Source organism: Lipotes vexillifer, unplaced genomic scaffold, assembly GCF_000442215.2.
Source record: "Lipotes vexillifer unplaced genomic scaffold, Lipotes_vexillifer_v1.1 scaffold1126, whole genome shotgun sequence".
Taxonomy (NCBI): Eukaryota; Metazoa; Chordata; class Mammalia; order Artiodactyla; family Lipotidae; genus Lipotes; species Lipotes vexillifer.
Genome location: NW_006781401.1, coordinates 282,119 through 308,784, shown reverse-complemented (window position 1 = coordinate 308,784; position 26,666 = coordinate 282,119). Strand labels below are relative to the sequence as shown.

Here is a 26,666-nt window from a genome sequence, read left to right as displayed (position 1 = left end):
AAGAGAAGACAATAATCTTTCAGCAGGAGAGAGATCAAGTCATGTTGGCCCTGAAACAGAAACAAATGGAAAACACTGCTGTACAGAATGAGGTATACTTTCACTTTAAAGAAATAGTGATTCAAACACTTAAGTCTAATAACTCTTAAATAAGAAAACTATAAAGATTATCAATTAAAATGAATTTCTCTTAGGTGATTTTTTCTTAGTCTTACTCTGATGCGCTTTAGTAGGATTTTGGTCTCCCACAGTGCGTTCTGTTTCAGTTTTCAAGCAAAAACCATGATCTAATCATTATGTTTTATACCTGAAATTAAATTATACCTCAAGAAAAGAAAAAGATGGCATATCTTGGATATAAGAAAAATTTCCTACCCACAAAGTATGAAAAAAATGAGATTTACTGAAAAAGTGGCCTGTCACAAAAAGCCTAGTACTGTGTACAATTCCATTTTCCATTATAGCCACAGGGAATGAGATCTTACAAAGTAAACCTTCCAAGTGAATATTCAAGATGATTTCAGGAGCCTTTTTTCTTAGCATAAATATATCTTGCAGTGTGAGAAATTAATATACAATTAATACACTTCAATAATGGGGAAAGACTTGATAACAGACTGGCTTGTAGGAGGGGAAAGGGGGAGCATTTTATGGAAGAAAAATAAAAGAAATGTCTTCTACCTAGGTTCAACATTTACGTGACAAAGAATTACGCTTAAACCAGGAGCTAGAGAGATTGCGTAACCATCTTTTAGAATCAGAAGATTCTTACACCCGTGAAGTTTTGGCTGCAGAAGATAGAGAGGCTAAGCTAAGAAAGAAAGTAACAGCACTGGAGGAAAAGCTAGTTTCATCCTCTAATGCAATGGAAAATGCAAGGTAACTTTTTCTTTTTTTTTTTTTTTTTTAGTATTAACGTTAATTAAATACTTCCTGAGTGTCAGACTCAGAATTTTTCATATGCTACCTTATTTTATTCTCACAAAATTCATTATCTCCATTTTACAGACTAAGAAACTAAGGGTAAAGAGGTTTAATATCCTTCCCAAGGTCAGGCACACAAAGTGCACATGTAGGTTTCACACTTGGGTTTGTAACCCTTATCCAGATCTGGCATTCAAACTGAGGTTTCTCCAAATCTTAATTGTTATCCTAGATAATTGCTTCTCATCATTTTAGGAGGCTAGACTTAAATTCTTACTGATTTAATTAGCATTGCCAGGTTCCCCAAGAACTAATTTAATTTATGTGATTTAATTTTTAGTCAAGTGATCTATGGTTGAACAAAGTTTGGATATTATAAAGGAGAGAGTAAAGGAAGTAGCAAGGGAAAGGCCTAGGTCAATGTGAATTAACTCCTGGCTTGTTAGAACTTTTGAGTGACCAGGTTCCTGCTTATATATTTTTAAATTTTATTTCTCTCAATAAAATGTGTTGTTGTTTTTTTTCTTATTACAAGAACATATTTTCCACTTCAGGAAACTCACATAAACCAAAATAACATAAAGCCACAGACTCACTCATCCAGAGTTAATCTTTTTTTGTGCCTTTGTATGCTTCTGTATATGTGTGTATATATTACATATTATTTTCTTAAAGCAAAATTGAGATCATACTATTTATACTGTTTTGTAACCTGCTTCTATCAGTTAATAATATGAATATGAGTACACATTAAGCCATATGTTCCTGCAATATCATTTGTGGCTGCATAGTATACCATTATTTGGATTTGCCATAATTTCTTTAACCCACTCATTTATTATTGGACATTTAGAGTGTTTGAACTTTTCAGAATTACTAAGAGTGCTGTTTTATTTTTTATATAAATTATTTTATTTTTGGCTGCATTGGGTCTTCATTGCTGAGAGTGGGCTTTCTCTAGTTGTGGCGAGTGGGGCTACTCTTCGTTGTGGTGCACAGGCTTCTCACTGCGGTGGCTTCTCTTGTTGTAGAGCACGGGCTCTAGGCACGCGGGCTTCAGTAGTTGTGGCACGCGGGCTCAGTAGCTGTGGCTCGTGGGCTCTGGAGCGCAGGCTCAGTAGTTGTAGCACACGGGCTTAGTTGCTCCGTGGCATGTGGGATCCTCCTGGACCAGGGCTCAAACCTGTGTCCCCTGCATTGTCAGGCAGATTCTTAAGCACTGCGCCACCAGGGAAGCCCAAGAGTGCTGTTTTGATGACCCCAAATAGGTATTTTTGTGTTGATGACAGATTATTTCCTTAGTGTAAATTTTGAGAAATGGAAATTCTGATTGAAAGGCTGTTTTTAAAATGTTTGAAATGTACTGCAAAATAATCTTCCCAAAAAATCATGTCCATTTATCTTCCCATTAGTTGTATGTGCATCTTTTTATCTTTTTACTTGTATGGTACTGAGGGAAATATAAGGATATAGTAGATATTATCTCCGCAAAGAGATTATAGGCCAGTAGAGAGAGTATTTCTGAGGGTGAACTCCTTACCCCCTTTGTAGGATGTATTATTGTACCTTCAGACTCAGAAGAAGAACTTGTTTAAAATGAGAATTAAAACAGTGAGTGAACATTTGTGTATGTGTTTCACATTGGCAGAAATAGCAAAACATCCTTAGTCTATAAGATTGATCATCTTTCCTTTCAATTTTCAGGCCCTTATTTTCTCTAATTGAAATAGTTTCTAATCTCTGCCTATTTTTGTTTACTATTTATAATAACTGCAGAATAACCTTCGGTAGGTAGGGCTGTGGTCTTGTTGCTCCTTTTTTCAAAACCAGGTTAGACTGTCATGATTTGGGCCCACTGTTTTTCTGTTAATCCCACCTGTTCTTCAAATAGCACTTCATGATGAATTATTTGTTTAGCTCCCCACTCCTCAAATCCAAAATCAATCCCTAGTGTGATGTTTTTCCTTTGAACCTGCATAATATTTTGAGTCTTTCATAGGGCACTTGTATTTTTCTTAGGGGTATTTGTAATTGTTGAGCTGTTTTACACTTTCTGCCACCCAACGAAGTGTAAGGCCACCAGTGGGTAGGAATGATGCCATTTATGTCACACTCGTCCCACAGTATACATTCTTACACATAGTTTCATAGATGTTCAGTAAATATTTGGTGTATAAGTAACTCAAATCTACAGAATCAGATTATGGTGTTTTGAGCCCTTAACAATAGTAACATCTTGTTGTATTTATTAACTTTTTGAATGACATCACAGTTCATTTCATCCTTACGATCACCCTTTGAGTGATATGCTAACCAGCAAAGTTGAGTAAAGTCCAGGGACATAAGAGGGGAGAGTTAAGTCCTCTGGTTATCAGAGGACTTTTCCAAAAGAGGCCTTCCAAAAGAGGGTGCTATTGGGTAAAGTTTCTTCAAAGTGAGCTGCTCTTAATGGGTTTTATTGGCCTGCTCTGAATAAGAACTTAACTGGATATTAAAAACCCAGGAAAGGCTGTTGCAATATTTTGTATGTAATAATTGTACATTAAGGAAGTACCTCAGTGACATAAGCCTGGATAGATGTTCTGTAATTCTCTTAGGGATCTCTGATTTGGGACAGGTGTAGGGGTTATTATATTTAATGTAAGCAGAAAGAAAGATGGCAGTAAAAGATGGGATAACCTTTGGAAAGTTGTGAGTTCACTAGGATTGTGAGTGCCAAAAGCAAGGGGGGTATCAGAATCCATTGCTTGTTGGGTTGGAGCTGGACAAAATGACTTCCAAGATCCCTTACAACTTACAAGTTTATGATAAATTACATCTTAGAGTTTTAGCCTCAAAACACAAAAGTTGCAGGCTATTTTAAAATTTTTCTTAAGCTGACATACCTTGTTTAGCCCAGTTCTGTGTTTAAAATGACTGCCATTTGTTCAAAGTCACCTTCACAGGAAGGATGATTGAATTAACAAAAGCAGGGAGGACGAAGATCAGAGGAACTCTTCAAGTTTCTTTGAAATCTTAACTTGAATTTAATGCAATAAAATGTAGGGAAGGTCAGATTCATAGAGACAGAAAGTAGAATGGTGGTTACTGGGCGGAGAGAGGGTTATTGTTTAATGGGTATGGAGTTTCGGCTTGGGAAGATGAAAAAGTTCTAGAGATGGATGGTCGTGATGGTTGTACAGCCATGCGAGTGTACTTTACTACCACTGAACTATACACATAAAAATGGTTAAAATGGTAAATGTTATGTGTATTTTACCACAATAAAAAAAACATAGGGAAGAGGTTTCATCTTGTTAAAGTATCTAAATACTTTGAATATAACTTGCATTTAGTGCAGTAAAATGTAGGGAAGGTATTTCATCCTGTCAAAGTGTCTAAATAGAAACAGTTTGACTTTTATTCTTTTTGTTTAAAGCCATCAGGCCAATTTACAGGTAGAGTCGTTGCAGGAACAGTTGAATGTGGCATCCAAGCAAAGGGATGAAACTGCACTACAGCTTTCCATGTCTCAGGAACAAGTAAAGCAGTATGCTCTGTCACTCTCCAACCTGCAGATGGTCCTGGAGCATTTCCAGCACGGTCAGTTGTATGGCCAGTCTTTCATTGAAGAAGAGTTATTGTACGGTTGACCCTTGAACAATGCATGGGTTAGGATGCCTACCCCGCCATGCAGTTGAAAATCCATAACTTGAGTTCCCCCGAACTTAACTCCTAATAGCCCACTGTTGACCAGGAGCCTTGCTAATAACATAGTCAATTGACACATTTTTTTGTATGTTATATGTACTATATACTGTATTCTTACAATAAAGGAAGCTAGAGAAAAGAAAATGTTATTAAGAAAATCATAAGGAAGAGAAAGTACCTTCACTGTACTGTATTTATTGATACTATAAGTTTATGTCATCTGTTTACAAGATGAATTGTCTATTAGTACCTACATCAGTATTCTCTTATATGATAGAAAACACTGTAGATATTATACATATTACTAACACTAGACATCAAAAATGAAATGTGTGAAAAAGAAATTCATATTTAGGTATAATGATTCGTGATTGATAATGAAGAAGTAGCAATATTATTGCTTTATGATAGCCTAACCTTTACACTAATGAGTGGTTATAAAATTTTTATGGTATACAGTAATATAGTCATATTCGTAATATAGTACTGGAAACATTGTTACATTTTTTTAAAACACCGCTTACTTGTGATGATAGGCTGATATGCAGTTTCTCCAATTACAAGAGAGAGAGGCATACCTTATGGTAATGTGATTCTTTGGAAGCAAAGTTATAAAACACTAAGAAAACTAACATATTGTTAAATTTATATTATCACTCACCTTCTGCCTATGTTAGGATAGACGAGTATCTATATGTATTTCAAGCATTCGTGACATAACCTTTTTCTTAATGTTTTTGGTATTTCTGTCTATGTGGTTCATCTGCCTTTTCAAATTGTCTCAAATCTCCAAAAAATGTTTCCAGTATATCTACTGAAAAAAATCTACATATGGTGGACCCATGCAGTTCAAACCTGTGTTGTTCACAGATCAGCTGTAGTTTTGGGAATTTTGACTTGAGTGCTATTTTAGATTAGGCATAGGGAAATCTTTGAAAGGTTACCCACTTGTAGGGGGAGAAGATAAGTAGCCATCAACAAATTAGACTTTTTTTTACAGTTAAGAGTAGAGAACATAAACTGTATATACTAATTATTAAAAACATTTTTTTAGTGTCAAATTATGATACTTTAGTTAAGGCGAGAGGTGAGGGAAGTATGAGGGTAACATAGTAAGGAGGATCACATGATAAAGGGGAATACAAAGGAAGAGAGAGGCACACGTAGGAAGAAAAAGATAGGTGTTGAGATGTTGGTTGGAGGTTGAATCCACTTCAGAGAGTTAATCATCAGTAATTACTCTCTTTTGAAGTATTGCTTAATTTGTTCTTAGCTGTTCATCTATACTTTAAGGTAACTGCATTTTTCTAGTTCAGGTGGAAAGTACTTTTCTAGGCACATAGTAATAGTGACCAGAGCACACGTACCCCGATAACCAAATATGCTTTTTCACATCTACCTCCCATCCTCAGATTTACCCCCTTTAGATCATTCACCCATCCATTTGTCAACTCGTACATTCTGTAATTACTGGCAATGCATGAGCTGCTAATGAGGGGGCAGGCGGTTAGAGGATGTGAGTGAGGCTAATGAAGTTAAAGAAGTTACAGTTTTGTGCCTGAGCAAAACTTTACATTTGTACATACGTACATGTCAGGGTTACTCCTATGGTTGAAAGTTTGAATTTTACACGTAAGAATTCTCTAGGTCTGCTCTGTATAATACTAGAGTGGACATGTGTACAAAATAGTATGGTACTGAGGCCATAGAGAAAGCTTTGCTAAAGAGGAAGTATTTGAGTAGAGTTCTGAAGGGAGGGAAAGTTTGCAAGATGGACAAGGTGGAGAAGGATTTAAGCAGAGGAAAGTGATCTCATTTCTTTAATTCCAGTTAACGTCATCACTAAGGCATATATAATTTTCTTGTTAAGACATTTGAACTATTTTTGTTGAATTATTAAAATTTCAAGTGGTTTAAAATTCTAATTTTATCACACAATTACAAAATACTAATGTAACTTTTTTTTCCTCTTTAGAAGAAAAAGCTATGTATTCTGCTGAACTAGAAAAACACAAGCAACTTGTTGCTGAATGGAAGAAAAAGGCAGAAAATCTGGAAGGAAAACTAGTATCATTACAGGTTGGTTGAAATAATTTACTCTTGTAAATTTTATTATGCACAAAACAATTACTTGTAGAATTTTTGTCTTGGAAATAATCTCCTAAACAGTTAATTTTTTTTTTTTTTTTCCTAAACAGTTAATTTAGTAAATGTTGTCACTGAGGCATAACAGTGAATAAGATATTCAGGATTTCCCTCATGTTACTTATAGTTTAGCATAGACACAGCAAATATGAGATTTAAGTTTTTAGCACAGGTGGGCATTTTAGAGATCACTAAAAACAATTAATGTAAAATTTTAACTGTATAATTTTCTGTTTTCAACAAAATATATTGGGTACTTTATTTCACATGGATTAAAATAATGTGTATTATCCCATTAGATCTTTTTCTTTTGCACCTTAATTCTTTTTTTTTTGCTGTATCTTTTTTTTTAAGATCTTTATCAGAGTGTAATTGCTTTACAGTGTTGTTAGTTTCTGCTGTATAACAAAGTGAATCAGCTATATGCATATGTATATCCCCATATCCCCTCCCTCTTGCGTCTCCCTCCCACCCTCCTTATCCCACCCCTCTAGGTGGTCACAAAACACCTAGCTGATCTCCCTGTGCTATGCGACTGCTTCCCACTAGCTATCTGTTTTACATTTGGTAGTGTATATATGTCAGTGCTACTCTCTCACTTCGTCCCAGCTTACCCTTCCCCCTCCCCGTGTCCTCAAGCCCATTCTCTACATCTCTGTCTTTATTCCTGTCCTGCCCTTAGATTCATCAAAACCATTTCTTTTTTTTAGATTCCATATATATGTGTTAGCTATTACGGTATTTGTTTTTCTCTTTCTGACTTACTTCACTCTGTATGACAGACTAGGTCCATCCACCTCACTACAAATAACTGAATGTTGTTTCTTTTTATGGCTGAGTGATATTCCATTGTATATATGTGTCACATCTTCCTTATCCATTCATCTGTTGATGGACATTTAGGTTGCTTCCATGTCCTGGCTATTGTGAATAGTGCTGCAGTGAACATTGTGGTACGTGACTCTTTTTGAATTACGGTATTCTCAGGGTATATGCCCAGTAGTGGGATTGCTGGGTCATATGGTAGTTCTATGTTTAGTTTCTGTTCTCCATACTGTTCTCCATATTGGCTGTATCAATTTACATTCCCACCAACAGTGCAAGAGGGTTCCCTTTTCTCCACACCCTCTCCAGCATTTATTGTTTGTAGATTTTTTGATGATGGCCATTCTGACCGGTGTGAGGTGATACCTCATTGTAGTTTTGATTTGCATTTCTCTAATGATCAGTGATGTTGAGCATCCTTTCATATGTTTGTTGGCAATTTGTATATCTTCTTTGGAGAAATGTCGATTTAGGTCTTCTGCCCATTTTTTGATTGGATTGTTTGTTTGTTTGATATTGAGCTGCATGAGCTGCTTGTGTATTTTGGAGCTTAATCCTTTGTCAGTTGCTTCATTTGCAAATATTTTCTCAGATTCTCAGGGTTGTCTTTTCGTCTTGTTTATGGTTTCCTTTGCTGTGCAAAAGCTTTTAAGTTTCATTAGGTCCCATTTGTTTATTTTTGTTTTTATTTCCATTTCTCTAGAAAGTGCATCAAGAAGGATCTTGCTGTGATTTATGTCACAGAGTGTTCTGCCTGTGTTTTCCTCTAAGAGTTTGATAGTGTCTGGCCTTACATTTAGGTCTTTAATCTGTTTTGAGTTTATTTTTGTGTATGGTGTTAGGAAGTGTTCTGATTTCATTCTTTTACATGTAGCTTTCCAGTTTTCCCAGCACCACTTACTGAAGAGGCTGTCTTTTCTCAATTGTATACTCTTGCCTCCTTTATCAAAGATAAGGTGACCATATTGCACCTTAATTCTTTAAAATAGTTTTCTCTTTATTATTATGCTGTATTTCATGCCTATAAATATTATATATAAGAAATAAATAAAATGAACCCCATGAAGAGACACCACAGTGACTTGCTGTTTGATGTAAGATAAACTTTTCTGAGTCATAAGTAGACTCTGGTGATAGCTGGTTGGAAAGTAATAAAATTTATGTATCTGTCATTAGAGGTGAATATGCTGTTTAGGCATATTAGTATTCTAAATAATTGAAGACATACTTCCATAATGTTTTAAAATTTTTACTAAATGTTCAGTGACTGGAAAACAATATTTAGATAATACGTATAAAATATAAGAATAGCAATACAGCGAATACCCACGTAATCACCACCCAGTAAAAGAATGTCACCCTTCGAAGTTCCGTAAGCATCCCTCCACATCTCCTCCCCTTCTTACCACTTTTTATGTGTTTTACCCCCTTGTTTTTCTTTATGGTTTTATCACATAGATTTGCATCTTTTTACAGTACATTGTTTGGTTTTGCATATTTTTAAACTGTATGAATGGAATTCTGAACTGTATGTAAATGGAATTCTTCTGAGGTTTGCTTTTTTTGCTTAGCATTATGTTCATGAGTTTCAGCTGTAACTGTGTAGTTACTGTGTTAGAAGGTTCATTATTTTCACTGCTGTATTCCTTGCATGAATATGTAATTTATTTACCCATTTTGCTGGTAAAGGACATTGCCCTTATCTGCCATACAAACAATGTGGTTATGAATTTCCTTGTTTATATCTCCTGGTGCACATGTATAAGAGTTTCAGGTGTGTATCTCGATTGGAATTGCTGAGTCATGGGATATATATGGGCAATTTCAATTTTATTAGATTTGGGGGCAAATTGTTTTCTAAAGCACTTGTGCTAATTTTCTCCTGCCAGTGGTACTAAGAGTTCTTGTTCTACATCCTCGGCAATGCTAGCATTATCAGAATTTTTTAAAGTGTTTGCCAGTGTGGTAGGTGGGAAGGGCTATCTTATGGTTTTAATGTGCATTTCTAGTAATGAGGTCAAGCATCTTTTAATATGTTTTTTCACCATTTATGCTTACTTTCTGATTAGCTCATTAACACATTAAAAAGATATTTTATTTGACGCTTTTGTTTTCAGTGGGACCAAAATATCTAGCTGGTCATACTGTTAGAAGTCCAGATCTTCTTTTTAAACTAGCTCTATTTAAAAAAATTTTTAATGCAATATATATTTAGAAAAACAACAAAATAAATCAGAAGAAACTAAGAGGGAATTAGTAAAGATAAAAGTTGAAATTAATGAAATAAAAAACAAAAAAATGGTAGAAAGAATAATGAAATCTAAATGTTAATTTTCAAAAACGTCTTAGTGTAGTTTTTTTAAGCTTTAATTATTTCTTAAATATAAATGCTATGAGGTTAACAAAGTCATTCGAAAGTTTGTTTAAATTTCCTTTACACTAAATTTAATCTTGTTGATTTTGTTTAAAATTTTTTGTTTCATTCTCTCTTTGCATCAGTTAAGGTTCAACCTGAGAAGCAGAACCAGTAAGATGTGTATGTGTGTACACATATGTATACATACACACATACTTACACATACACATATACATTGATGTATATACCATATATGGATACCTGTGAGGTTTGTTACAAGGAATTGGCAACATTGTGGGGCCTGGCTAAGCAAGTTAGGTAGGTTTGGCAGTCAAAATGGGAGGATCACATCATAGGCAGGCTGGAACTCATAGGCGTGGGCCAAAGCTGTTGTCCACAGGTGGTCAGGAAAAAAAAAATAACAAGCAGGATGGACTCTGTGGGCATGGGCTGAAGTTGCTGTCCACAGATGGAATTTCTTTTTTATGGAGAAACCTCAGTCCTGATTTCAAGGAGTTTCAGCTGGTTCAATTAGGTCCACCCTGATTATCCAGGATAATGTGCCTTCCTTAAATTCAGCTGATTTGAGCTTTGATTACATTTGCAAAATACCTTCACAGCAATACCTACCTTAAGTTTGACTGGATAACTGGGGACTAGCCTATCCAAGATGATATATCAAAAAAGCTATCACACTCTAATTCAAGATGATGAAACTTGACCTGACATTTACGTGGGTGAATCCTGTAGAATAGCCAAGAAAATTGTGTGAAAGAATAATGATGAGGAGGGACTTGCCTACTAAATGTCAAAATAGAGCCATAAATCAATACCATATTGACTAGATTAGTGGAACAGAAGGAGAATCCAGAAATAGAGCCCAGGTTATATTTGAGAATTAAATTTAAAACTAAACCCTAAACTACTTTCAGTTCAGTGGGGAAAAGGGTAGGTTATCTAATAAACAGTAGATACAACCGGCTGTCTATATGGAAGAAAATGAAATTGGACCCCTATCTTACACTATATACAAAAGTAAATTCCAACTGTATTAAAGCAAGGATTCTCAACTGGGAGTGGTGCTGGAAATCTGGGGGGTATTTTTGGCTGTTACAGTGACTGTGGGTGGGTCTTCTGGCATTTAGTGTCCAGAGGCCAGGAATGTTGAAAGAACTCCTACTGAGAAATACTATTTTAAAGATATAAATGTTAGAAAAGAAAAATAGCTTCCTAGAAAATCTAGAAGACCACGTGTGCAGTTCAGGGCAGGGAGGAGCCTAACCTAGACTAAAACTCAAGAATCAAAGTAGGACATGTTTGACTATATTTGTAGCACTGATGACAAAGGGTTCATATCTACTATATAAGGTGCTCTTACAAACGGATGAGAGGAAGACAGCTCAATGGAAAAATGGGCAAGGTATGCAAAGATTTTTGCACAAGAGCAGATCCAGCTGTCCTATAAACATGAAAAATTACTCAAATTCACTAGTATGTATTATAGTTAGAGAAATAAAAATTAAAGTAATAAAGTAATAATGAAACATCACTTTATACCCGTCAGACTTGCCAAAATTAAAAAAGAACATTTGTTGGGACTTCCCTGGTGGTGCAGTGGTTAAGAATCCGCCTGCCAGTGCAGGGGACATGGGTTCGAGTCCTAGTCCGGGAAGATCCCACATGCCACGGAGCAACTAAGCCCATGCACCACAACTACTGAACCTGTGCTCTAGAGCCCACAAGCCGCAAACTACAGAGCCCGCGTGCCACAACTACTTAAGCCTGTGCGCCTAGAGCCCGAGCTCCACAACAAGAGAAGCCACCGCATTGAGAAGCCCACGCACCTCAACAAAGAGTAGTCCCCATTCGCCGCAACTAGAGAAAGCCCATGCGCAGCAACGAAGACCCAACACAGCAAAAAAAAAAAAAATTTGTTGCTATATTTCTTGACTTTTTGGGGTTTTTTTGTAGTTTTTATTCTTATTATTGTCATTTTTTAAACTTTTGTCACCATGTTGTCTTTAAATAGCATTCTCTTTTTTATTTAGTTTCTCTGAAAGAGACATTATTGTGTTGTGAAGTGTGGGTTCTATCTTTGATACTTATTAGTATCAAATGAACTTGCCCAAGGTCACAGAAATACAGCTTCTTTAGCTGAAAGGGGTTGATTGACTTTAAGATGTCTTCCAGCCCTATAGTTTGTGAAATAGTTTTTGCATGCTGCTTTTTAATGAACTTTTCTTCCTCAGGAGCGTTTGGATGAAGCAAATGTTGCATTGGATTCAGCATCAAGACTTACAGAACAGTTAGATTTAAAGGAAGAACAAATTGAAGAACTTAAAAAACAAAGTAGGTTTTTTTCCTTTTTCTTTTTCCCCTACAACACTAGTATTGAATCAGATGTAGTTTCCCACCATGCATTGGTATAGTCGAGTGAGACCAACTGCCATTAGTTTGTGACTTCCATTTCCATCTCCCATGACCAGTTTGCTTTGATCTGAATCTGGTCCTAGTGAAACCAAAGTCATAAGTTGGCCCTGGCTGTCCAGTTAGTTTTCCGGAATATTGAGGCAGTCCAGTTGTGCTGTCTGTCACCCTGTTGACCATCAAAGGGATTGATTCGACTGACTCGACTTGTCATGGTATAACTTTTCCCTGTTCAGTCCGTGGTCATCCTGCCTAAAGCTGTCTGATATGTTAGAGAAGGCAGTGTTCTCAGGTAAAAGAGTAACTTTTTGTGGAATGAATGTCTGGCTGTAACTAGCTGTTTATGATTATAGATGGTGCTTTACATGCAGGCATGTATTTTTTGATGCTTGTAAATTATCTCATAGGCCCTGTCAATTCCCAAGGGTGAGTCCTGTGTTTAGGATTATCAGTTGGGCCTCAGATAATCAGGTGGTTCATAGTGCTCTGTTAACTCTTAACTGCTGACAAAGATGGCATGCTCTCATTTAATCTCTGATGTAATAGTCCCCAGGAAGTTGAAGGTATTCTAGGGCTACATTTAGTAGATAATGATTAAAGGTTATTGGAAAGGTGATAGGAAGCTAGAAGTGTGTCAACTGTAGGAGTCTGGGTTAGGCACAATAGTACCAAGGCATGTAATGAAGTAATTAAGAAGTACCCCCTAACATGAAATAGAGTTAGAAATAGGAAAAAGTAGGAGATGGTGCAGCACAAATACCGTCAGACAATAAAACAGTGACTTGGACATTACGGAGGCAAGTAGACAAATCACTGAAGTGTGGATACCAAAGGACAAGCTGAGGAAGTTGGCCTAAAACCAGCAGGAGACAGGAGATGAGAGATTGTTAGGAATAAAAAATAATAATAAGATCATGTGAGGTATTGTCCTCAAGAAAACTTGATTCTGTGGCAAATTAGTGCCCAACTAAAAGTCCTCTGTTTGCTTTGTAAGATTCGGCCAGCCTTAGAACTCTAAATGTAATAGAGGGGCTGGAAATGGACAATAAGGAAACAATTATATATTGAGTATCATGGGCATTTTATATAACATATACTGTATTATTTAGTCTTCTCATATTTTATTTACTCTTCACAAGAAACTCTAAAGTAGGTAGTATTAGTTCCATTTTATAAGTTAAAGAAACTGAGATTTAAACTGATCTTTTATCCTTGACCAAAATTCATAATCTTTCCATGTTACTGCATTTCTTCTTGTCAGGAAAACAGTTGTTTATAATCTGACTTGTATTTTGTTCTGTATATCTCCTTTGAAGATAGGACAGTATCCTCTGTGCTGCGCCCTAAGTATTGAAATGGTTGCCCTTTCCCGGAGGGAGTGTTTGTTGGGAAAACAGTCTAGTTAGGTTGAAAGCCAATGTAACTACAACATTATCTGGAAGACATACGGGCAACCTGGAGGAGACGTACTGAGCACCCAAGGTTTTAGCCAAGGAATTGATATCCTAGGGAAGGGCTAGACTAATGAAAGTAAAAAGGCAGTATTCTGAAGCAACTCCTTGGTCTGTGACAAGGTTGCTATATATGTCATGCTACTGTAATATTTAAGTTCACATACCTTTTTAGACAACTACCTGTGTCATTCCCAGTAGATGATGGTAAGATAAAAAATTCTGTGACTTACTGTAGTTGCTAAATGTTATCAGAGTCCCTGCACTACTTAGTAAGTTGTTTAGGCACCCATTTAAATCCTCAGTAGTAGAATATTTTTAGATTTTGGTTGTAAATGGCAAGGCTTAGGTGGCCTAGGCCCCTCTTCATGTAGAAGGTTACCAGCAATAATTCATTGTAAATATATAGGAACTTTGGACTCATTTTGTAAAGTTAATATTAGCCACAGAAAAAGCTCTAATTATGCTTATACAACTGGTATTTGAAAGGGCAGGCGAGAGGCCAGTGTTGCACAGACAGGAAGTGGGGGTAAAAGGACAGACAGTTCTGTTATGTCTTCAAGTCATTCTTGCCATCTAAGCTCTTCTTAACAGTCTGTTTTCTTTTATTACCTAAGTGCTTAATATTGCTTTTAGATCTCTAAACACAAATGTGATTTTATTTTATCAAAGCTGCACTCTTGAATTGATAATATAAATAAAACTTTGATTGGCTTGGTTGTTTCAAAAGAATCACTGTATATTTTCTTTCATAGCTCATTAAGTACTTTAAATGTAGATTGATGTTGTAATACTGTACTTTATTTTTAATGCAAAACTTGGCCAGACAGCAAAAATATTTGCCAGGAGAAACAATTTTGAAAAAGACAGATTGGCTTTTGTTGCTAGAAAGTACATAGAGACTTGAATCGTAGAGGCAAAGTATTGTTTTATTTCTCAGCATCTGTAGACTGTTGATGATTAGTTGATATGCAGTTTCAGCATTTAAACAATATTAGGAAACTCATTTTAAAAAGTGGTATTTTATTTGAAATGCTTGATTATGTAATTGCCACCAGAGATGAGATGATTCAGTCTGGTCAAACATATGAAAAGGGAGCTATTGCTTATAACACCAGTATTAAAATAGTAAATTGTTGATGATTTCATTCATTCTTAGAGTCCATAACTGTCAGTGCCGTGTATGTGCAATTGTGGTTTTGAGTTCCGAGTATTTACAGACTTTGTATGAAAAGTATGAAGATGCCTTAATCAGGCATTAAATACTTAATGAGAACCAACTACTTGGCTTCATGTTAGATGCTGTGTGAGATACTAGATAGGATCCCTTTTTTTTCAAGGAGCTTAGTTAACGAAGTAACACATGGCATAGATACACCATAGGTTCATAGTTTAAGATAGTGGTGCTCAACTCTGGTCAGACAGTGCATATTTAGTTCTCCAAGAATCCCATGAAGGGTTAGGGACATTCCATGGAGGAAAGAAACTTGAGCAGACAGAGCTCTAAACTAGTAATAGGGTTTTACTCCCCAAATGTAAGTAGTTCTTTGTCTTCTCCCCCTCAACCTCCTGACCCACACACCAAGGGAAAGTAACAATGAAAAGAAACCCTAAGGGGCTTCCCTGGTGGCGCAGTGGTTGAGAGTCCGCCTGCCGATGCAGGGGACACGGGTTCGTGTCCCGGTCCGGGAGGATCCCACATGCCGCGGAGCGGCTGGGCCCGTGAGCCATGGCCGCTGGGCCAGCGTGTCCAGAGCCTGTGCTCCGCAACGGGAGAGGCCACAGCAGTGAGAAGCCTGCGTACCGCAAAAAAAAAAAAAAAAAGAAAGAAACCCTAAGATCCTATCGGTGCTTCAAGCTTCCCTGGTGGCACGGTGGATAAGAATCTGCCTGCCAATACAGGGGACATGGGTTTGAGCCCTGGTCCAGGAAGATCCCACATGCCACGGAGCAACTAAGCCCGTGTGCCACAACTGCTGAGCCCGCATGCCACAACTGCTGAAGCCCACACGCCTAGAGCCCATGCTCTGGAACAAGAGAAGCCACTATAGTGAGAAGCCTGCGCACTGCCAACTAGAGAAAGCCGGCGAGCAGCCTCAAAGACCCAACAAAGACACAAATTAAAAAAAAAGATCCTATAGGTGCTATATTTTAATAGATAATGTTGGCTGGTAGAAGAATTACTCCTTCCCTTCCTTTTAGAAGTTATTCTTTCAACATTTTACCTGAAAGTATTCTTTTTCAGTGTAGTTCCAAAGACTTATTTCACATGCCATTCTATATTTTATTGATTTTGTTCAAACTTAAGACATTAGTCCTCTATGAAGCAGATAGGACAGTGTCTTTCATTAACTATTCTGAGTTGATCAGAGTTCAGAATTTCTATGGAATTGTCGTTCATGGGAAAATATACTACCTGTGGAAACCTGAACCATGAAAAGACATGTTATCTTCCTATATTCATGGCCAAATTTAACATTTTCCTTCTTTTGCTTATTATTCTCTACCATCATCCTTGAGAAAAATTCCTGCTTAAGTGAAAACGATTGGATAAAATTGAAATAGCAAGTACAAGAGAGTTATTGTTTTGATAATGATTATTCAAAAGGGTGGTAAATTTTATGGTACACCAAGAAAAATAAATTTTCATAAGCAATACAAGTTTAGATTCTAGCACTGGGGAAGTCTTTTGGTCTGTGTGCCAGTTTATAGCCATATCTGAAAGGGCCCCATCACTGATTTTTTCTTATTTTAAGAAGGTTTGGTGACTGCTTTTAAAAAAAAGTCTTCTATGAGTTCAGAATGGAAAATTTCTTTACAGTGTTTTTTTAAAGAAAATCTAGAAGAATGTATAAAATAAGCCCCAGTAAACCAACTGTAATATGAAGCATAAAAATGTATTTTAAAACTACACATATAAAAGAAGTTTAAAATGTTTTTCATGGAACCGCCTTTATGGTGTTGGATGGTAGAGTTTTTATTTTAAATAAAGACATTCCGTTTTCCAGGACACGATTTATACAAGAAAACATATAATGTCCTGTTGAACATAGGCCAGATACATTCCCAGACGCTTTGTTACCCAAACCTTTTGAGGGATTTCTTTATAGATGTTTTTGGCAGAAGTGGTGATTTTAGAGGAAACATATAAGAAATGCCAGATGCAGTTTTCTGAATTGCCATAAATAGTTAAAAAATTATTTGTGATGATATAAACATCTGGGTATACTAGAAAATGTCAACATTTTAGTTAAGAAAAAAGCTATGTCAATTAGGTAAATAATTAGGCCCTTTTCAACTTAATGGTTATACTTTTAAATGTATATTTTATTAATTCTTCTAGGTATAAAGGGAAAAGCAAATTATGTAGATATGAGAATTTTTTGACTTTGCATGTTTTATGTATTTTTCCTCATATGAATAATATGAGTAATTCATAACATAAATCATTTATTCTTTTTTGACCTGTGTTCTATTCTCAGATAGTCTCCCTTCCCAGAGAAAAGTCAGTCATTCTTTCATTTATCACAGATTCATTGTTTTGTGCTGTGTACCAAGCACTAAAATAAGTACTAAAGTTACAAAGATACGGGACAAGAGTTCTACCTTCAGGAGGTTTATAGTCAAGCAGAAATAGGGGAAGACTACCTGTGGTCACATACATGCAGCAAAAGCTATTTCAAAAGGAAGAAGCAATCCATTCTACTTCTTCTTTTTTTTTTTTTTTTTTTTTTTTTTTTTTTTGCTTTATGCGGGCCTCTAACCACTGAGGCCTCCCCCGCTGCGGAGCACAGGCCCCGGACACGCAGGCCCAGGGGCCATGGCTCACAGGCCCAGCCGCTCCGCGGCACGTGGGATCTTCCCGGACCAGGGCACGAACCCGCGTCCCCTGCATCAGCAGGCAGACTCCCAACCACCATGCCACCAGGGAAGCCCCCATTCTACTTCTTAATGGTGGTGTAGAAGGGTAGAAAAGGCTAGTGAAGGGTATACTTGCCCTCACTTGAATGGTGAATACGTACAGTGAAGCAGGCAAAGAGCTGGGGAAGAACATTCTAGACAGAGGGAGGAATTCGTATGAAACTGTGTGTCATAATTTGGAAACTGGCTGAAGATCTGGTGGACTAATAACGTGTGTCTGTGTGTGTGCTGTATTGGTGTGGAGTGTCGAGAAGGCAGAGGTGGGAGTGAGCTGCTGTGTGAAGAAATGAAACTATAAGTATGGATCACAAACAGAAATTGTAAACGGGGGCCCAAATTATAATATAAAGGAGCAGTTAGGACTAAGTAGAGACTGTGGTGAATTGGAGAGCTTCTTATAGGGGGCAACAAATTCTCAGCTTCACTGAACTGTTGTTGTGTAGGAATGTGGGTCCAGGGTTGCCAGATCTTCAGGTCTTTCAAGAGACACCAAAAATGTAGACTTATGTGAAATGTTCCAATTTTTTAATGTGACATGTAATTTAAGTTTTTCAAAAAACCCTGTGTGGTCTGAACAAAACATTTCTTTGTATCAGATTTAGTCCATGCTAATTTGCAACAGTGAGCTTTCAGAAATGGGTTGAGGTTTAGTCTGTAGCCTAGAAAGTCTTTGTCATTAATATCAGTATAAGTATATAGTGATGATGATATTCAGTAAGTGGCAAAATTATTATAATGACTTTACTGCTCACCCAGTTGTGACCCAGTTGTGGCCCAATTGTGACCCAATTGTGGCCCTTTCTTTTGAGATATGGCAGGTCTGTGTGAACCTTTAAAAATTAAATATATAACTTGACTCATACGCAACTGACAAAGGATTAATCTCCAAAATTTGCAAGCAGCTCATGCAGCTCAATATCAAACAAACAAACAACTCAACCCAGAAATGGGCAGAAGACCTAAATAGACATTTCTCCAAAGAAGATATACAGATTGCCAACAAACACATGAAAGGATGCTCAACATCATTAATCATTAGAGAAGTGCAAGTCAAAACTACAATGAGGTATCGCCTCACACCGGTCAGAATGGCCATCATCAAAAAATCTACAAACAATAAATGCTGGAGAGGGTGTGGAGAAAAGGGAACCCTCTTGCACTGTTGGTGGGAATGTAAATTCATACAGCCACTATGGATAACAGTATGGAGATTCCTTAAAAAACTAAACATAGAACTACCATACGACCCAGCAGTCCCACTACTGGGCATATAACCTGAGAAAACCATAATTCAAAAAGAGTCATGTGGGGCTTCCCTGGTGGCACAGTGGTTGAGAGTCCGCCTGCCATGCAGGGGACGCGGGTTTGTGCCCCGGTCCAGGAATATCCCACATGCCGCGGAGCGGCTGGGCCCGTGAGCCATGGCCGCTGAGCCTGCGTGTCCGGAGCCTGTGCTCCGCAACGGGAGAGGCCACAACAGTGAGAGGCCCGCATACCGCAAAAAAAAAAGAGTCATGTTCCAAAATGTTCATTGCAGCGCTATTTACAATAGCCAAGACATGGAAGCAACCTAAGTTGAATGGATAAAGAAGAGGTGGCACATACATACAATGGAATATCACTCAGCCATAAAAAGAAACAAAATTCAGTTATTTGTAGTGAGGTGGATGGACCTAGAGTCTGTCATACAGAGTGAAGTCAGTCAGAAAGAGTAAAACAAATACCGTCTGCTAACACATATATATGGAATCTAAAAAAAAAAAGATAATGAAGAACCTAGGGGCAAGACAGGAATAAAGACACAGACCTACTAGAGAATGGACTTGAGGATATGGGCAGGGGGAAGGGTAAGCTGGGACGAAGTGAGAGAGTGGCATGGACCTATATACACTACCAAATGTAAAATAGATAGCTAGTGGGAAGCAGCCACATAACACAAGGAGATCAGCTCGGTGCTTTGTGACCACCTAGAGGGGTGGGATAGGGAGGGTGGGAGGGAGGGAGACACAGGAGGGAAGAGATATGGGGACATGTGTATATGTATAACTGATTCACTTTGTTATAAACCAGAAACTAACACACCATTGTAAAGCAATTATACTGCAATAAAAATGTTAAAAAATTAAAAATAAAAAAAAATAACTTGATTTGTAGTACTCAGTCTTTAAGAAAATTTGTTTTGATATGGAAAAATGCAGTACAAATTATCTGAATTCTAATGTATTAAAGGATTGAGGGAAGAGGGTGGAGAGGGAAAATAAATTTGATCTGGTTACATTAAAAATATTTACATAAAATCTCTTTCAGATGCACATAGTAACTCTAATTTAACTGTACAAATAATCCAGTAGACTTCAACATTGATATTTCAGTTTAATCACAGATTCTAATCTATTGAAATTCAAGTTAATGAGGTTATACTGTATTAATAAAATTCTTTTCTGTGAGTTCATTACTAGGAAGTGGAGTTTCAAAAATTACTTTTTACTCTGCAATTAATAATTATAATTATGGAACAAGAAAGCATTCACCATATACTCTAGACCTTAAAATTCCGTTGAAATGGTTGAAAGGAATTGAGTTAAAAGACAAAGCAGTTGCTAATATGTCTTTTTTTTAAATTTTTGTTTATTTATTTTGGCTGCGTTGGGTCTTCGTTGCTGCGCGCGGGCTTTCTCTAGTTGCGGCGAGGTGGGGCTACTCTTTATTGCAGTGTGCAGGCTTCTCATTGCAGTGGCTTCGCTTGTTGCAAGCACAGGCTCTAGGCATGTGGGCTTCAGTAGTTATGGTGCATGGGCTCAGTAGTTGTGGCTTGTGGGGCTGTAGAGCACAGGCTCAGTAGTTATCATGCATGGGCTTAGTTGCTCCGCGGCATGTGGGATCTTCCCAGACCAGGGCTCGAACCCATGTCCCCTGCATTGGCAGGCAGATTCTTAACCACTGTGCCACCAGGGAAGCCCTCTAATATGTCTTAACTTCCAATATAAATAAATACAAGGTGCCTTTAAAAAATACCATTTGTATACTCTGGTTTCTCTCAAGATCAAATAAATCTTTTGCCTTTTACTAAAGATTTCCGTGGAGAGAAACAAATCTGAGTGTTCAGTAAATTTTTTGAGGCCTTGCTTTGGCAGGGCTAGGAAAAAAAATCATTTTGTGTTATAATGAAAGTGATCTTGTATAAGTTGAAATTCTGTAATAAAAAGACCGTCAAATTTCTAGCCTTTGCTTTAATTATATTTAATTGACTGAAGAGGCTAAATTTCCTTATATTAGATTTAATATATCAGATTTAAATTTATTTTTTAGGTAGCCAGTCCAAGTAAGACACAAGACCCAGTTTATTTACTGACATATCTATAATAAAATCATATTTCTAACATTCTTTTTTCCTTGCGTTGACTTCTTTGCCATAGTTTGTAAAGATGACAAATAAGGTAAGTGGAGGAAAAGTTATCAGTGTTAATGTTGACCAAAGTGATACATTTTATCGATAATGGTTAGGGCTAGGTTGAAAGCTGATATTTTAAAAAATCAGATGAATGAATACTAATGCTTTATATAGAACTTTACTGGTTAAAAATGTCACATTTAATCACTCAGTAGATTTCTCTCAAAATCCTTTGAGATAAGCATGCTCCTTTTACAAAATAGGCATCAGAGTCCAGCCCTGGTGACAGGACCATGATTCACATCCAGGTCTTGTGACAAGACCATAATTCACACGCAGGTCTCCATACTCTCAAGTCTTGCTCCAGCCATCTTTCTTTTCTCAGTCAGGTGACTGTTAAATAAACTTGAATCTTGTCCAAGGGAGCTTAGTCATAAAATAGCCATTGACTTTGTAAGGAGTGTGACCTAACTGTATGATGCTCTCTGAAGACAGTATTAATAGTGCAGTGTTACTAATTGCAAATAAAATGTAAAATTATGATATACTAATTTGTTGTTGTCACTTACATTTTATGTTAAGTTTTGATTTTAAATCAAGTGATGAAGATCATGGTACCATCTCTAGGTATTACAGAGACCAGGCTCTGATATGGTTTTAGGATGTCAGGTATTCAGAGTAACTCTTCCCCTAAACTAGACCAACCTCAGTTGCTTTATTGCTCAACTTTAAAGTGTACCCCCACCTCCCTTTCTTTCCCCCCTAACTTCCAGACAATTATTTTGGCATATTTTTAGGTTATTTCACAGGGTTATTGTATTTGGCTAAAACCCCATTTCTGAATAACTATGTTTTGCCTGCCCATATAAATATAATTCTGATTTCAAATTGTGGTTTGAATTAGTGTGCAGTTTTTATGGAGAAATATTGAGAATCTTTTGTGGGAGGAGCATAGGTGTGCCTGGGGAAAAAGAGAAATCTGTAGGGACCTTTGAAGTCAGTATTTGCCTTTCTTTTCTTTTCTGAATCTTTCCTAGTTAACCCATCCTTCCAGTTCCCTTCCCCCAAATTCTGAGGTTGTCTTCTAGACTCAAATATCAGAACCCATTTAAACTACTGCTCATATTTGAAATAGCCCTCTACCTGTCTGCAAGGATATGCACATTGTCAATTCTCTTTCTCATTAGCTCAGGACTAACTTGTATTCTGATAATGAGTTTAAGAAGTTTTACCCTATTATTGGCCTTAAGGATGTTTTGATCAGACCTTTCAGAACACAGAGATTTTAATAAAAGTTATACCCATATTAAAGAATTTTCATCAAGAAAATATTTTCTACTTGAACTTTATTAAGATGGATTTCCTGATCAGTTTTTCATGGAGCAAAGTTAAATTTTTCCAATTAATTTTACTAAAATCATCTTTATCAGAATCAGCTCTGTGAATTTTACTCTGAAGATATCTATCATTCAGTTTTATCTTCCTTTTCTTTTTTTAATGAGAGACAGTACAGTGTAATGGTTATATCCTGTTTATACTCCAAAGCAGTGCTATCCTATAAAAATGCAATGCAAGCCACACTTATAATTAAAAATAAATTTAGTAGCCATGTTTAAAAAGTTAGAAAGATACAGGGAGATTAATTTTAATAATGTATTTTATATAACCCAACGTATCTAGAATATTATCAGTTTGACATGTAATCAATATAAAAATCATTAATTTTAGAAGAAAGTAGTTAGGAGAAGGGAAGTCTCAGAGAAACGGAAGGTTGGGGATAGGTTAAGTTTGACTTCTTCTGCTGCCTTTGTATAGCCTTGAAGAGAAGTGGAGGAGGATGAAAGAGAAGACTGTGCCCATCTTTACTCTAGCTCTTACTTTAGTTCATGAGTGGGGTGGTTAATTCAGAATATCAACAAGAGATTAACTTACTTGCTGTTCTTCCTCTGAATAATTAAGAGTTCTACTTAATTTAGAAGGTAGTACTAGAAAAGGCCCACATGGCACCATGGTTCGTAGTATATATGTGCCCATTAAGAATCTAAAATGTCTTTTACTGACTCAGACTTCAGTAATAGTCTTGTTCTCTCTGTCTCTGTCTGTCTTTCTGTGTCCGTTTGTCTCTCTCTTAATGTCCAAGCTTAAATTCCTCCCTGGAAAGACAGGAAAGGAAATGTTTGTAGTAGACTTTCCAAACACAAACCTTGCTTTTATAATATGGTTATGACAGCCATCTCTGTTTTGGTAAAAGTTAGCCTATTACATTTTGCAGTTTAGATTTTTGCAATGTGGAAAAACCACAAACCAGTGCAAACAGTTAAACTGAACATTTTGTGCATACATTGAGTACTGTAAATCAGAATTTTAGTACTGTACAGACAGAATGAAAACATAAAGCAGATGAACCTGGCCTAATCTGTAAGGTTCAGAGAAAACTTCTTTGAGGAAGGGACTTGGGAACTGACATGTGAATGGTAAAGAGGAGTTAATAGGCAGTGCCGAAGGAAAAGAGCTTTCCAGGCAAAAGGAAAAACGTTTGCAGAGGTATTGCAGTGGGAATTGAGAGTTCAGAAATAAAGCATACATTTCTGGTCAATTGATTTTCAACAAGGATTCCAAAGGAATAGTTTTTTCAACACATGGTATCAGAACAACTGGATATCCACATGTACAGGAACGAAGTTGGACCCTTACCTCATACCATGCACAAAAAGTAACTCAAAGTGGGTCATAGACCTACATTTTAGAATTAAAACTGTGAAATTCTTAGAAGAAAACATAGGAGTAAATCTTTGTGATGTTGAGTTAAGCAATGGCTTCTTAGATATGACACTAAAGGGGCAAGCAACAAAAGAAAAACTAAAGTGGACTTCATTAAAATTAAAAACTTTTGTGCTTCAAAGGATACCATCAAGAAAATGAAATGACAACTCACAGAGTGGGAGAAAATATTTGCAAGTCATATACTGGATAAGGAAACTTGTATCCCACTACCACTAGGAAAATGCTGCATAGCTCAAAGAGTAGGTTTGTGGAAAGAGGTCAGAGTTGTCTCATGTTGGGATGTGAGTGTTTCTTGATTTGAAAAGTTGAGCTGTACTGCAAAGCATTCTCGTAATTTCTTTCAGAATGAAATTTGTAACCTAGCTTGACGTTAATAAGCATCTCCTTCAGCTCAGACTATCCATTTCTGAGGAAATGGGTGTAAACTCCATGGGTTTGCTGAGAGTTCCTTAGTCTAGGAATCCATGTTCCCATGGCATGGTTGATTATGAACAGGGTCTCTCCTGTTGTAATTCTAGACTTTGATTTTAGTACTGTTCACATTCCTAGTATTCTGCCAAGACTTTACAGATTTTGCTTCCTTTTAAAATAAATAAGAATTTAAAAATAAAATAATCTAAACATCTTTCTAAATCAGTCATAAGCTATAGTATCTTGCCTAGTGTGAGAACCAGTGATCTGAATTGTTTTTTGCAGCTTATTTACCCCAGGATACTTTGCCCTATCGGCTGCCTTCTGAGCCATGGTCTTGGTTGCGTTAGCTGCTCTTCCTCTTCTTAGCTCAACCAAAAAGATTCCAGCCGGGAAAATGGAAAAAGGAAAATCTAAAATTGTCCTTTCCGGTTTTTTCCCATTAAAGAGTGGCTCTGGAGATGTTTCATGCAAAGGAGCAGTGGTGAAAAATCTCTTTTTTGCTGTTAAGTTTCTGAAGAGAATGAGAAAACCTTTGGTTTTTAAATGTTCTGTTAAAGAATTGATTATTTTATTGGGGGTAAACAATGTGAATTAATGCATACTCTGGCTTCTAGGTAATTTCTATACCAGAGAACCTAATTCCCTGAACCAAAGAAGAGGTGGACGCAATTGAGTATTCCTAATTAGAATAAGTACATATATTCAAAATTCTCAGTAAAGATGTCATAAATCTCATTATATATTCATACAGACTATTTTACTCAGTTAATAACTCTCTTTATTCACATATTTTAAAACAGATGAGCTCCGACAAGAAATGCTGGATGATGTACAAAAGAAATTGATGAATTTAGTAAATAGCACAGAAGGAAAAGTGGACAAGTATGCTCTGCCTTTTACTTTTATGTACTTTATGGGAATCACTTTTATGGTAAAAACAATTTCTACATGTAAATGTATGTGATTAAGGTTTTCAAAAAACCTTTTCTTTTTCTTATATAATGATGAGCTGTAGGTAGTTTTAATGAGGGGTCAGTAACTTGTCTTCTCTTGGTTTTTAAATAGACTTTCCCAGCTCAAATTCTTTTTCTTAAAACCATAGGCAAGAGTTAAAACATCACCACAATATAAAGTACTTAGAAAATATAAAGTTTATTCTTACCATTCTTTTTTGTTCTCTTTACTGCCCTTAAGTGGACATATCTTGCTCAAATGCATTAGGTGTGAAACCTAGGTATACATGTAGTATATCTTTAACATTTTAAAGATTTAGGTATTATGAGCAAATTTTTAATGAATGGGGAAATATAAGCATAACCATTAAGCACAAGAACTATCATCACCATTTAGGATACGGAGGGAAAAATCTGAAGTGTCTCCTTAAGACATCAACCCAGACAGGCACTGAGAATTACTAATGAGGTACCATCTCAGTTGATTATTTGGTTGAAGAAAGTTGGTGACTAGTAAGTGATGTTTTTAAAGGTACACATTTTGGGTTGTTTGCAATATTCTTAATTAGACTTGTCAAAAATTTTTTAAAGCTACTTTAAAATATTTTACTGTTTAGTGTTTTTTATAACTGTTATTTAAATATGATTAAATATTTGTATGTTTAGTGTTTATTGTTTGGATACACTAGATATTGAGACAACTGGTGAGTTAGCCTGAGCTGTTTCTGCCTCCGTTTTCATAGAGTCCTAATGAGAAACCTCTTCACTGGACACTTCCACACACCAAAAAATCAGCGTCATGAAGTGTTACGATTAATGGGAAGCATCCTAGGTATCAAAAAGGTGGAAATGGAACAGGTAACTGAATATTGAATGCCATCCTGATTACATTTATAACTAAAATGCTTGGTATCATATAAATTTTTTTTTACTGTATATTATATAACTTGCTGAATACAATTTTCTCAATAATGTGGAAATGGAATCATGTTATACTACAGAGAAGAAGCAGATTTGTGCAGCTTGTATAATATTAGTTTAAATGTTTTATAACTTATATGCAACCGTTCATATCAGAATGCTTAAAGTCTGAGACATGACAGTCCTCAAATTTTATTTGAAATAGTGCTTAGGATGACAGTGTATATGTAGCTTCTGTCAGTAGGAAACTAGGAATTGGACTTGGAAAACATGGTTTACTACCATCTGAAATCATGTAAAAGTGCTTCTGTTTTCTTTTCTTGTGTTGATAATATTTTTCTGTTTTAAAATAATCTTTCAGTTGTTGAATGAAGATCAGGGTGGTGTTACCAGGTGGATGACTGGGTGGCTTGGAGGAGGATCAAAAAGTGTTCCCAACACACCTTTGAGACCACATCAGCAAT

At 36.5% G+C, this 26,666-nt stretch overlaps 1 protein-coding gene across 1 annotated transcript in view; it reads left to right on the top strand.

Annotated features, from left to right (window-relative positions):
* Positions 1-26,666, top strand: part of TRIP11 (thyroid hormone receptor interactor 11) — a 63,821-nt gene that overhangs the window by 33,521 nt on the left and 3,634 nt on the right. The window contains exons 12-19 of the mRNA XM_007454706.1: positions 1-92; positions 686-879; positions 4,343-4,506; positions 6,590-6,693; positions 12,190-12,289; positions 25,129-25,210; positions 26,025-26,139; positions 26,564-26,666. The exon at positions 1-92 is cut by the window's left edge and continues 52 nt beyond it; the exon at positions 26,564-26,666 is cut by the window's right edge and continues 14 nt beyond it. Of these exons, the coding sequence (XP_007454768.1) occupies positions 1-92; positions 686-879; positions 4,343-4,506; positions 6,590-6,693; positions 12,190-12,289; positions 25,129-25,210; positions 26,025-26,139; positions 26,564-26,666 (954 nt within the window). The remainder of the gene's footprint in view (positions 93-685; positions 880-4,342; positions 4,507-6,589; positions 6,694-12,189; positions 12,290-25,128; positions 25,211-26,024; positions 26,140-26,563) is intronic.